General features: G+C 42.2%; 2 protein-coding genes across 3 annotated transcripts in view; one reads left to right on the plus strand and one right to left on the minus strand.

Annotated features, from left to right (window-relative positions):
• The window catches only part of Pdzrn4 (PDZ domain containing ring finger 4), a 348,820-nt gene that overhangs the window by 328,502 nt on the left and 7,562 nt on the right, over nt 1–12,756 (plus strand). For both annotated transcript variants that reach the window (XM_075960414.1, XM_075960415.1), the window contains 2 exons: nt 3,316–3,417; nt 7,513–7,629. In XM_075960414.1, coding sequence (XP_075816529.1) covers nt 3,316–3,417; nt 7,513–7,629 — 219 coding nt within the window. The remainder of the gene's footprint in view (nt 1–3,315; nt 3,418–7,512; nt 7,630–12,756) is intronic.
• The window catches only part of Gxylt1 (glucoside xylosyltransferase 1), an 817,907-nt gene that overhangs the window by 316,358 nt on the left and 488,793 nt on the right, over nt 1–12,756 (minus strand). The gene's annotated exons all lie outside the window — the stretch shown is intronic.

Genomic DNA, 12,756 nt, shown 5'->3' on the forward strand with positions numbered 1-12,756 from the left:
GTCATACAAACAACCGGTTCCTGAAAGGAGACAGTACCATGCCCCACTGTCTCCTTGGAGGCATAAGCATAGAAGAGTCCCTGTAAGCAACCTGCTGTCACGCTGGTCAAAGAGCCAACTATGTGCCTACAGATTCCTTCTGTGAAGGCTCTGCCAGACGGAATGATGGGATGACAGCCTTTGAGTGAGCTGTCTGCATTCTCAGCACTATATCTGAACTGGCATACAGCATGACTTCCTATGTGTTGATTTCCTCTCTTTGGACAATGGTTTTCCCCTAGTCTTTTCTAGCCCCTTTGTATCAGCATATACCCCTGCCCTTCCCTCTCTTAGTTATTAAATACACATGCATTTTAGTCCTCTTTTTTTGCCAAGATGCTTAGGTTTTCATTAGAAATATCAAAAGTAGTTGGATGCCAACATTTCAGATGTCCATCTGTCTCAGGTACAACACTACCGAAGCCTACATACTGGTATATGCAAGCAGGAAAACCATATTATGCCACTTACAGATCTTTGGGCATTGCTCCCCGACACACTCCCTTTGCTGGAGATCAGACCTAAAATGAAAGCTTGGTTCATTTCTCTCATCCAGCACAAAGACATACTTACTTTCCCCTGCCCCAACAATACCCATTTTGGAATGAATATTTGCATGTTTATACACAGAAGATATGAGGTCTAAATCTATTCTATACAAAAATTAACCTCATTTTGAACGACATTATCATATTGTTTTCCCTGAGACTTTCATCCCTTCTTTCTTAAGCCAAATGTCCTTCAGGAAGCCGAGGGGGACAGGACTGGAGATCATTCTCCTCTCTCTGATGCACTGTGTCTTCCTGGGAAAGAGCAAGCTGTTTCCCCACTAGCAGCTTTGCAACCACAAGCCATTATTCCAGGAACAAAGGCAGCTGAAGGGTGAGAGCTCTATCAGATTCCCCTCCTCAGATCTCTCATTTCTGAGAGGGCTCCTTGCTGAAACACACAGCCGCATTTCTTGCTTTATATCAGTTTGAACATCAAACTAAAATCCCGAGAATACAGAAATCTACCAACCAGTTGGATAAAGTGACCCTTATTTTGAAAAAGAAAATAGCAAATAATATTTTAATAGCAAATTTCTGCGGTGGCTTCATTTCATCCCGTGTGATCCCGAAGGTGAGTGACTTCCACAGCAAATGTTTTGTGTTTACCAGCAATCCTAGAAGTCAAGATGCAGGCCACTATGAGATTACAAGGAAGAAGGCTGACTGTCAACTACAGAGGGATGGAGAAGTAAACATGCCACTGTGTTGGTGTCCTCGTAAACGTTGAGACTACATCAAAAATAAATACCTGTCTAGACAGAAACAGGCCTACTCCTACATAAATAAGTCTTTGTAGATTTTACTCTGTTGTCTTTACTTAGCAGGACATAATTTGCCTTCACAGTGGATTAAATATATATACTATACACACAGATAGATAGATAGATAGATAGATAGATAGATAGATAGATAGATAGATAGATAGATAGATAGATAGATAGAGTAATACAGCTTGTGCATCTATAGGGGCATACGCTGAAATTATGCCAGGCAAATAGTTGCCCTTTACCACGACCCTCTGAAAAAGCCACTATGAGCATCTAGTCTACGTTGGCAAACACGATAGCAACATTAGGGTCGTGAGGATGAGGAGCAGAGTGATAGCAGGGGAATCTGGGTGATGAAAGGGAAAGTATGCATAAGTTTGAGTGAAAGCCAGAGGGGAAAGTAGTGAGTGTTAAATCCCAGACAAAAAGATGGAGCTTAGCCATATCGGAAATCACAGGACATTTAGAATCAAATATGCCTAGCACGAGACAGTTGTGCTGCAATTAAACTAAGAAGTGCCATGGAATAACCGGAAGCCCTTAGACCAAAAGAGGTAAAGGCCATAGTCTGTTAAAACCACAGTCCTAGCTGGACAAGGCTTGTTTGAGAACTAGGAATAAAAAGGAATACACATGAAACCCACGACTGTTGGGGCTTCTATGTACAGACAAGCAAGAAACGGAGGTGGCAGCTGTTTTGATGAGAGCATGAGATGTGAGCTGGGTGCTTTTCTTCTCCTGTGCTCTGCTTTCCTAAGCATCTCTAATACGGGTTTAGGGATAAGGATGATTCAGTGGTCCAAAGTGAGATTCTAAGACTGATTTCCCTGTTTTCTGATAACCCTGTCTGTCCTTGTAGAGCAACCAGAATCCCAGAGACCCACAAGTGGAAACTCTGGGTGAAAAGATGAAGTTGCTGGAGAGAGAACCTGGCTAGTAGCATGGCCACATCTCTTTCCTATTTAGTGTTCATTTAGGGACTTTCCTCTATGTGTGAAACTTCCACATTTTTTGATAATATGCTAGAGATTGAAAACATTGCCTCTATGAATTTGAGAAATCAATAAAACAAAATGATTTTAAGCATCCAAAGGAAAATTTGCTAAATTAAAAATAAATACATCTGAACACAAAATTGTAGTTCAAGGATGCTTACTCTGTTTTAAAAATGTGGGCATGTCTGAATGTTGTAGGATTTTTTTTTTCTGCACAATATAAAGCTCACAAAAGGTTGGTTTCTTTCCCTCTTTTGATAAAAGTCAATTTTACTTGATTCAATCTTTAAAATTTCCAAGTATACTTAAAATATTGCATGTGATTTTTTTTTTTTGAAAGAGGAAATGGGTAAACCCTTGGAAGGAGTCAAGTGTAGGGAACAGGGTCCTAAAGAGCTCTTCTCTTTTTGGATGAGACTCATCTGGGATATAACTGGAGTGATGTTTGGACAACTGAGTCAGGCTCCCACCCAAACACGAAGTGATTAACTGAGCCCAGGTCAGCAGCAGTCTGGGAGCGCAGCCTGCTCAGGGGTCCTCCGCGGCTCTCTAATTGGCTCCCGGGAGCGTGCAGGATGAAGGATTTCAGTTGCGGAACTGCCAGCCGCTTCCTCCAGCACTATTATCTCAGAGTGACACTTCCATTACTCTGAGCGGAGAAAGATGAACGTCACCTGTCAGGGGCTGGTTAATTGTGTTGCTAGATGTATGTTGCCAGGGCGCAGGTTGGACATTTATGAACATAACTGCTTCCTGTGATGTCCACCATCCTTCAGGGATCGATACGGCTCTTACAGCGCGCGTGTAATTGAGTGAAGGCACTTTCCACGGAGGGGCGAAGATGAGCCCATTGTGGGAGTTTCATTGTCCATACATTCACCATAAATGAGCTGATATTTGCCATTTATTGTGTGCAGCATTGTGGAAATAGAAACTAATGTGCCACTTGCATTTGTTCTCTAGATAAATGGGGAAGACATCCAGAACCGGGAAGAGGCCGTGGCTCTGCTGTCAAGCGAGGAGTGTAAGAGACTTGTGCTCCTGGTCGCCAGGCCCGATATGCAGGTTCGAACAGAGGGCAGGGTCTTGAGCCTGGACGTTGTATTCACTGGGTTCATGAATGAATGTCTATGTGTTCCTGCTAGGCGGCATGGAATCTCTTCCATGGCTGTCTCTATAAACACAGATACAAAACACTGCAAAGGCTGATCCTTACTGTCTAACTTCACCCCCAGAAAAGCCTACTAAAGACTCCAGGAAAAATAGCTAAGCATAGATTTTAGAGAAAAATTTAAAACACACAAAACGGAATCCTATCTCTCTGTCTGCTTAATAGTTTCTTAAATGCATTAACAAATGAGAAATAGTTGACTTCAGATTATTTCATTTTAAATTCTGTATAGACCCTTCCTTTAGGCTTCCATCTAAAATATATAATTGGCATATTAAGGCATCATGAAGGATTCTCTAGTGAGAAAAATATTAGCAAATGTAGCTATCATCTTAAGTCTTCCTAAAATAACTATGAAACAAACTCTCTCTGGTGTAGTTCCATGGAGGACCCAAGTTCTTTTCCATAATTAACGTGACAAAAACATTTTCCTGCCACCTAAAAATGACACTTCAAAAGGAATACTTGTCTGTCTTGAGAGAGGAAGGTGCCATCAGCAACAAGGAGAGGTAAATGGTCAGGGAAAGGCACTTGCCTCACGCCCGTTTCCACTTCCTGTTCCTGTCCTCTTGAACGCAGAGTGGACAGCACGCTGTCACTGTCCTACCCACCTGTCAGCTGTGGGAGGGAAGTTAGTTATGTCATCGTTTGTCTCCCGGGCTATTGATCTGATATTTTTCAGACTCAGTAACTACATTCTCTCTATAAATTACACGGAGAACGTGTATTTCAGTGTCAGGCTGGGTCCCGACTTGAATAGAGTGGATATAAAAAGACCCCTCCTTCCGCATATATTTCCTTTATGCCCTTGACCATTTTAAATGGTTCTCATAAAGTCTGCCGTAGCCTGGAGCGGAGTAGAGCCGCACATCTGAGGTCGTGGTGGAGAGGAATGAGCCCGTACACCAGGCTGGAGTGCCTTCGTGCTAGGAGGGAATTTTAGAATACGTTTGAAATTGTCACAATTATCTGGAAGATTCTTGAGCCAATTATCTCACTGATCCCATTCCCTTAAAGAAAAAAAGAAAGAAAAGAATAAAGGGGAACAGTAAAGTTCTTAGTAAGTTGGAAAGAATCAAGCGGCCATCCCGGTTGTGGAAAGGGTTTGTTATGAGGCAATTTCCTGTTCTCCCTTGTAGCTGCTGGGAAGCTCATGAATTTAGAACTGAAGCGTTTCCCAGAGTGATCATAATGGGTAATAGAAATAATAGATATTAATGGCTTAAGACTAGACCTGCCACTCTTCGCCAGGCATACCTGGTGGCAGAGGGTGGCTATCAGGCTCGCGCTCCTGAGCTTTCCCTCTGCAATAGTCAGTGTTGGAGGGCGAACCATCACATCAGACTCTTTCCCCCTTGCTAACAGACGTCTCCAGTGCCACAGACCACCACACCCCCTGCTCAAACCAGGCTTGCCTTCACCCTTGGTTCTGAAAAAGAGCTCTACATGTCACTAGAAAAGATGTAATTGCTTTGAAAATTGGATTTCCAGTGAAATCATCCAATAAAATTCATCATAACACCATACCTTTAAAATAGAATTAACAAGGTACATGGTAGAGATAAAAAAGAAAAAAGCAGACGAATCCCGTTTCTCCACCTGCTGTCTTTGTCTGTCAAATTCAAGCATATCTTGTTGCATTGCGTGAGTGTGTAGTTTGAGCAGGGAAAATGAGGAAGCACACTATTTGTGTGCTTTCCATAGCGTGTTTAAAAATGTTTCGAATGCTCTCCAGATCCTTGGGAATGATCTATGTGCTTGCTGGGGGCAGCAGTGTGCATCTGTGCAATGTTTTTAAATAACTCATTTCCTTCCTTCCCTGTCACCTTTCTTTCATTTCCTGCCCATTTTCTTCCTCAGACCATTAAAGATATTGCTTTCTATCCCGTTCCCCTCGGGAAATGGGGGCAGCAAAGGCTCTCAGAGAAACTTGGAACCACTAGTTTGGAGACAGTGTACTCCGTCCTTTCTCTACTCAGTGCTGTGTCTGACCTAACCTACTCTGTGCAGACACCACACCTTGTCCTGTGAAGCTAATCCTCCGTTCCTGTTCCTTGCAAGGAACTTTAGCATACAGTTAGATCTGAGGTAATATAATTCTGTGTGGGCTTTAATGGCCACCATGGAATCCGTGCATTATAGTTTGCTGCCTTTTGCTGTGATAAACACCACAACCAAAAGCAATTTGGGGAGGAAAGAACTGTTTGCTTTCTTGGTTGTTTGTTTTACCCCACCACTGAGGGATGCCAGGGCAAGAGCTCCTTGTGGGTTATTGGAGGCAGGAGCTGTAGCAAAGACCACAGAGGATGCTACGCACTGGCATAGACCAGTTATAACATAGGCCCACCTACCCAGGGATGCCACCACCCACAGCGGGATGGGCCCTCCTACCTCCGTTAACAACTAAAGAAATATACCCACAAACATGCCCATGGCCAACCTGATGGAGGCAAGTCCTCCGTGACTTTTCCCTCTCCCAGGCGTTTTGTCAAAATGAATGTTAACTACGATGACGCCATGAACTGTCCTCTGTTAATAAACGTCATGTGAGTGTGTGAACGCTGGTGGTACCACTTAATATCCTATTTTCAAGTTGGCTTTTTTTCTTTTTAAGCTTTCGGACATTCATTTGTCGTTAAAGGTTTCTTACTGAAAACACCTCCGACTCTTGCCCCTTTGTCAGTAGACACCTGTGCTGTTTGTAGCCCAGAGTGAACAGAGTTCTGATGGCAGTACGGGTCATTTAATGAGCATAAACAGTTGATGTGTGTACTCCAGCTCCAGAAATGGAGGCCAATTATCCGCATTGGCTGTCTACAGCCATCAAAGTGTGACGGCAATCTCCAGCTTCCTACTTCACTTTGTGTGAAGAAACCAACAAGATTTGTTTCAGTGAGGGTTCACTGAAAGTGCCTCACCCACAAACGGAACTGTGTACCACTCCACTTCCTTTAAAGACCACATTGGCCAGAATCCCTAGGATTAAGAGACGTGGTGGGAGCTGGGGTGTCCTCCATGGTACAGTATGTGCCTAACACGCTTGAGGCCTTGAGTAATTCTCAGGACCCTGTGAATAAGCAGGCATGGCTAAGGTTACTTTTATTTTCCTAAAGAATTTAGGTGCCAGTGAGATGGCTCAGTGGATAAAGTCACTTACCACCGAGCCTGATAACCTGAGTTTGATTCCTTGGAGTCACCTGGTGCCAAGAAAGGACATACTCCCACAGGATGTCCTCTGAGTTTCCAGTGGACCCCATGGAATTTGGACACATACAGGCATGCATGCATGCATGCACACACACACACACAGTGCAAGTGAGAGAGAGAGAGAGAGAGAGAGAGAGAGAGAGAGAGAGAGAGAGAGAGAGAGAGAGAGAGAATAATTAAAGTTTGGGTGATTGGTTTTTAGTCTTTGGGGTGTTTTTTTCTTTTCTTTTTTTATAGATAAAATCTTTTGTCTATCAAGTCTTTTATGATGAGCTTCACCTTGCTATCTTGAGTCATTCAACTAAAAATTTTTTTAAAAAAGCAGGATAAGGGTAAAATCTGCTTGTTGGGGGCACATTGTATACAGTCGCACTGGGGGATGCTGTTCTTGGTAAAAGCCCAATTGTCTCATAGCCGGATCAGAACCACTGCAGTTCTTTTCAGCCAGGGCTGTGGGAGATAATGAGCACGCCAGCTGTGGATTATACAGTGCGCTTTTCATGGGTTCTGAAAGAAGGTAATGCTCGGTGCTGTGGGATTTACTCAGTTATGAGAGAAAAATCTAAAGCTGTTTCAGTAGAGGATAAAAGGTCTGAGAATCCTTTTCTTCCTTTCTTTTTGTCTCACCTTTTCTTCTTTCTGAGAGGTGACTATAGGGGGGCTGCGGCTCTGAAGAGAATCACGGATAAAGAGAGCTGGTCGGCAAGCCCGCATTGAGGCTTACCCTATTTTAGCATGGGTCTCCCTAACGTAATGTAATGTACTAATGTTTTCCTTTGCAGCTGGATGAAGGCTGGCTGGAAGATGAAAGGAATGAATTCTTAGAGGAGTTAAACTCAGAGATGCTGGAGGAAGAACATAATGAAGGGGCCCAGTGCACAGCCAATGAGCTACAGCAGGTAGGGCCACCCATCTGAACAGCATCATTGGAAATGTCGCTAGTTTTCTCTAATGGGTAAGGAAACACAGTCAAAGGGGTTGATCAAACAACTCTGTAATCTTTTTGGGCAAATGATCTTCTCAAATGAAGCAGAAGGAATACGCACCTTTTCTATTAAGATTATTCCCAGTTTGGAAAGCCTGAGCAATATTGTTAATATAATGCAGTAGCATTAAGATGTTGAAATAGGGAGTTTTCAGTGTAATTTGCAGAAACTTAATAGTAAATATGTGTGTTGTATTTGGCTATAATTACTAGGAACAAGCAGCTATCAAATGTGGAGTAACTTCAAAAATGGAAATTTGGACTTTACAATATAAAATGTTTCTATAAATGTAAAGAGAAGAAGATGTGATATAAGGATTTGTCTACTTCATGGGTTAATCACACCTGTGTGCACCTAAACAACCATAAAGGTGATCTTTAGCCCCATGCCGGCTGTATGCATGCCCCACAGCATTATTTGAGGTGACCGACATTATGTTATCTTACGGTCACACATTCATTCAACAGAAATTTGAACTCTTAATGTTCCAAGTACCATCCTGCTACTTAGAATGTTTGAAAGAATAGAGTTCCTGACCTTAATTAATACACAATGAGGGAAGATCATGGCGTGGCTATGGCAGAGTAAGTCTAAGAGTCTTATTTTTGTTATTTTTGCACTACAAAAAAATGACCTACTTTTTATTCTAATTCATGTCTTTCATCTGCCTGACATATCTCTTGCTAACATTCCTGTCAATTTACTACTTGGTTTAATTATCATCCTAGTCCCAACATTAATTATTAACTCATCCAAAAAGATGTTTTTTTAAAAAAAAATCCTGACAGGTTAAACCATGTGAAGCATAGCCATTCTAACACCTCACCAACCTGAATAATGAAATATGTTTTCATGCTACCATCTCAAACAGAATGTCGTAACTACACCCTGAGACAGCAAGCTTCACTGTCGACACAGCCAGAAGTGATGTATCTCAGGATTCTTGCTGGCCCCTCTCCTAGCCTGTGCTCAGAAGTGATGCCACTGGGTGGTAGTTGTTTTGCAGTATAGGAAGGGTGGGAGTTTCTATATATGACTTCAGTCAGCACCAGCCACAAATAAAGATATCTTTTGTTGGCAGCTGCTGCTTACAACCAAGAAAATCCTTGCTCCAGGCTTTTTCTTTCTTAGATAAAAAAATGTAACCAGTACAGAATTGACAAGAGGTTGTTGGAATAAAGAGTAAGGGAGAGATCCTGTTCAGGAGCATGCAGTGCCAAGTGCTGCCTGCTCCCATCAGATGGAATACAACGGTGAGGGCTTGTGGAGGAACACAAAACGTCCCTGAGGTTAGAGACCCATTGTGTGGCCATTTTTCTTCACCAGAAGCCTGGAAACTGATGAGAAGTACAAACACCTTTAAAACACCTTTTGCCCTCATAAGAAGGACTTTTGCATGAGCAATGTCCTGTCAGAAACACTGTCTGTCAGAGTCCTAATTCCAGAGGGATAAATGACAGCCAGGCATTATGTTAGGAACATTATGTTAGAGCAAGAAACTCTGGGATGGGAAGGGAGATTTTCATTTTCACAGTTTTTCACAGACCGGTGAATGCAAAGTCAACTTAGCAACTTGAATTTGGAGGCAGTTTAGTGAATGCCTTATATCACCAAGGTTAACTTTCTACGCAGTCTTGGGTTGCACAGTGGCCATGAAGTCATTGTACAGTGATTCGCATGGCATGGTTTGTATCCTTCCAATTGTACATGAAGTAAGAAAAAGACCAGCCATTCTGCACTGTCTCAAGTCCTTACAAGATACGAGCGTGCTTTCATTGTAAGGACTGTTGCATATATACTCAAACTCCCAGAAGTAATATGACCATCAATCAGGGTTAAGGTGAGCGAGGCACAGCATGTAGCCCTTGTCAGACAGAGCCAGACATGGGGCTGTGAATGGCTTTCCTTTGCTAACTGTAATTTTTTTTTATCAGAAAGGCATTTAAAATCAATCCATGTAGTCATAACTAATACATGAACTTATTGTAGGGAAAGCTTGAGAATCCTATAATTAATACGAGAGAGAGAGAGAGAGAGAGAGAGAGAGAGAGAGAGAGAGAGAGAGAGAGCTGTATTTTCTTATTATTTATATGACATTACTTTTGAAGAAGGAAATAGCAATTATCTAGAGAGTTTTTAAACGTACTTTAGAGTACTTTTATTATTCCATCCATTCTTTCTTACCACAGGCTTAATTGGGTTTAGTCATGTAGGCTAGAGTTAGGAGATAGATATTTACTATAGTGAGTAAATGCACAGTAAGGAAAATGATGTGGAGTGAATAAGGTGGATCACGGATGACATGCAGTGAGGAAAGAAAGGCTTTTAGTATATCCATCTCTTTGGGCCATTGATAAGCTGTTCTTTATGAAAATAAAAATTATCAGGTAGTAAAATTATATATATGCATATATGCAACCTATATGCAGATTAGATATGTCCATATATGTCAAAAACATGTTTTGTATTATATGAAAGCCTGCTCATCTGTGTTGCTCAAATTTTCCTGGAAGCTATCCGTTTTCACTTGTTATTGGGGAAGGGATCACTGTTCAATTGGTACAGTAGCCAACATCATGACTTCAGACTTTTACAGAATAAAAAAAGCTGTGTTGTATTGGCAACTAGGAAGGAGGCCAGGAGCTGAAGCAGGGCTCAAACTTACTCTGTGATGGGTTAATTTGAGGGGATTTCTAGGGGCTGGGAAGGGAGAACATGTCCTAGTTAGGGTTACTATTGCTGCGATAAAATACCATGACCAAAAGAACTTGGGAAGGGCAAGGTTTACATAGTTTACACTTCCATATCACTGTTCATCATAAAAAGAAGTCAGGACAGGAACTCAGAGCAGGAACCTTGGGGCAGGAGCTGAGGCAGAGGCCATGGAATGGTGCTGCTTACTGGCTTACTCCTCTGGCTTCCTCAGCCTGCTTTATTAAAAATAGAACCCATGACCATCAGTCCAGGGATGGCACCACCCACAATGAGCTGGGCCTTCCCCCATCAGTCACTAATTAAGAAGATACCTTGCAGCTAGATCTTGTGGTGGCATTTTCTCAGTAGAGGTTCTCTTCTTTCAGACAACTCTAGCTTGTGCCAAGTTGACATAAAACTAGCTGGGACACTCACTGACTGGCTAAATGTCATGCCTCAACATAGGCTGCGTAGCTCAATGTGGGCAGTCACTTTCTATACAAGGGATCTTAAGTACGTGACATGGTTGTACTGATAAACTGGATCCTTCTGTTCATACCCATTCTCAAAAAAGTTGGTTCCAATTCATAATGGTCAATCACTAATGAAGGACTTCAGTTATTTTTCTAGAAGATATTCTCAGAACTTTATTAGTTATTAAGAAAATTTTATTAAGAAAATTATACCCATATATTATCCAGGTCAGAGGTAATTTTTGTCCTTTGTCTTTATGCATTCTTTGATCTAGAAAGTTCAGTGAGAACTGCTATTGCTGCTCAATGAGGGTCTAGTTGAGTGGTTAGATTTGGGGTTGAGGAATAAACTTTGTTTGTAGAGAAAGAATCATACTAGATGTTCACCATTGTGTCTAGGCAATCCAAACAAGTTAGGAACTTTAAAAGCAGTCGGGTGCCCACTACTAGAAACAGAATCACCATAAACGATAGGAAAGAGCATAGGAAGGAACCGAGCAGAGCAAGAAGCCAAATGAAGATATCTAAAAGCAAGACGGGAAGCCAAGGCTGGTTGAGGAATAGAATCACTTTTTTTGGCTATACTATTTGGCTATATTGCAATCTTGGCTGCTTCTCATTACATTTGTTGAGATCTGCTCATATGCATGCACGCACTAGTGTTCACTGTATCACAGACTACAGTCTTATTTGTGAAGCCAATACGAAGTCTAGCACAACTACTATCTGAGGACAGACAGCTGGGAGATTCCATCACAGGCCTACAGGCTTTTTCATTTGGGACCTTTTTGTGTGTGTGTGTGATTTCTTTCTGGAGCCCATTTTTGCCCTTCCTTTTAGTCAATGAGAGTTGACTGACACATAGATGCTGAAGTTCTTATCTTTCCTGAGAAGCAACTTAACCCAGTAAATCATTCACAGCAGTATCTCGAATAGCAGATTGCTTTCCAGTCTCTAGAACCCTGTAGTGTTGGGTGATGCTGTAGTTGGCGTTTATTTTTTTCTTTTATTTTTTTTTAAAAAAGAAAACAAACTATCTTTTTTTTTATTTTACATACCAATCCCAGTTCCTATTCCCTTTCCCCCTCATATTCCTCCACCTTCTTCCCGACCCATCCACTCCTCAGAGAGAGAGTAAGGCACATTGCTTTGAGGGAGGATGAAGAACCAAGGCCCTCACTATTATATCTAGACTGAGCAAGGTATCCATTTGGAGAGAATGGGTTCCAAAAAGCCAGTACAAACATTAGAGATAAATCCTGGTGCTACTGCCAGAGGCCCCGCAGTCTGCCCCAGCCGTGCAACTGGCACCCACATTCAGAGGGGCTAGTTTAGTCCTATGCTGGTTTCTTTCCTGTCTGGCCAGAGTTGGTGAGTTCCCACTAGCTTAGATAAACTATTTCAGTGGGTGTCCCCATAATGGTCTTGACCTCTTTGCTCATTTTCTTACTCCTCCCTCTCTTCGACTAGATTTTGGGATCTCAACCCAGTGCTCTGCTGCAGGTCTCTGCCTCTGTTCACATCAGTTGGTGGATGAAGGTTCTATGGTGACATTTAAGATATTCATCAATCTGACTACAGGGCAAGGCCAGTTTGGGCATCCTCTCCAATATTGCTTAGGGTTTTTGCTGGGGTCATCCTTGTGGATTCCTGCGAATTTTTCTAGTGCCAGGTTTCTTCTTATTTTTTTCCTGAGGTGTCACTAGAAGAGCAGAGAGTGGTGTGTGTGTGTGTGTGTGTGTGTGTGTGTGTGTGTGTGTGTGTAGGTACAGCTCTTTCTGGTTTTGTTCTCATGGCAACAAAGACATTCAGAAGAAATGTTCTCAAGCCAAGAATGCCTGGCACCTGCTAAGTCCTGTTTGCTCCTCTCTTC

Source organism: Microtus pennsylvanicus, chromosome 2 (genome assembly GCF_037038515.1).
Source record: "Microtus pennsylvanicus isolate mMicPen1 chromosome 2, mMicPen1.hap1, whole genome shotgun sequence".
Lineage (NCBI taxonomy): Eukaryota > Metazoa > Chordata > Mammalia > Rodentia > Cricetidae > Microtus > Microtus pennsylvanicus.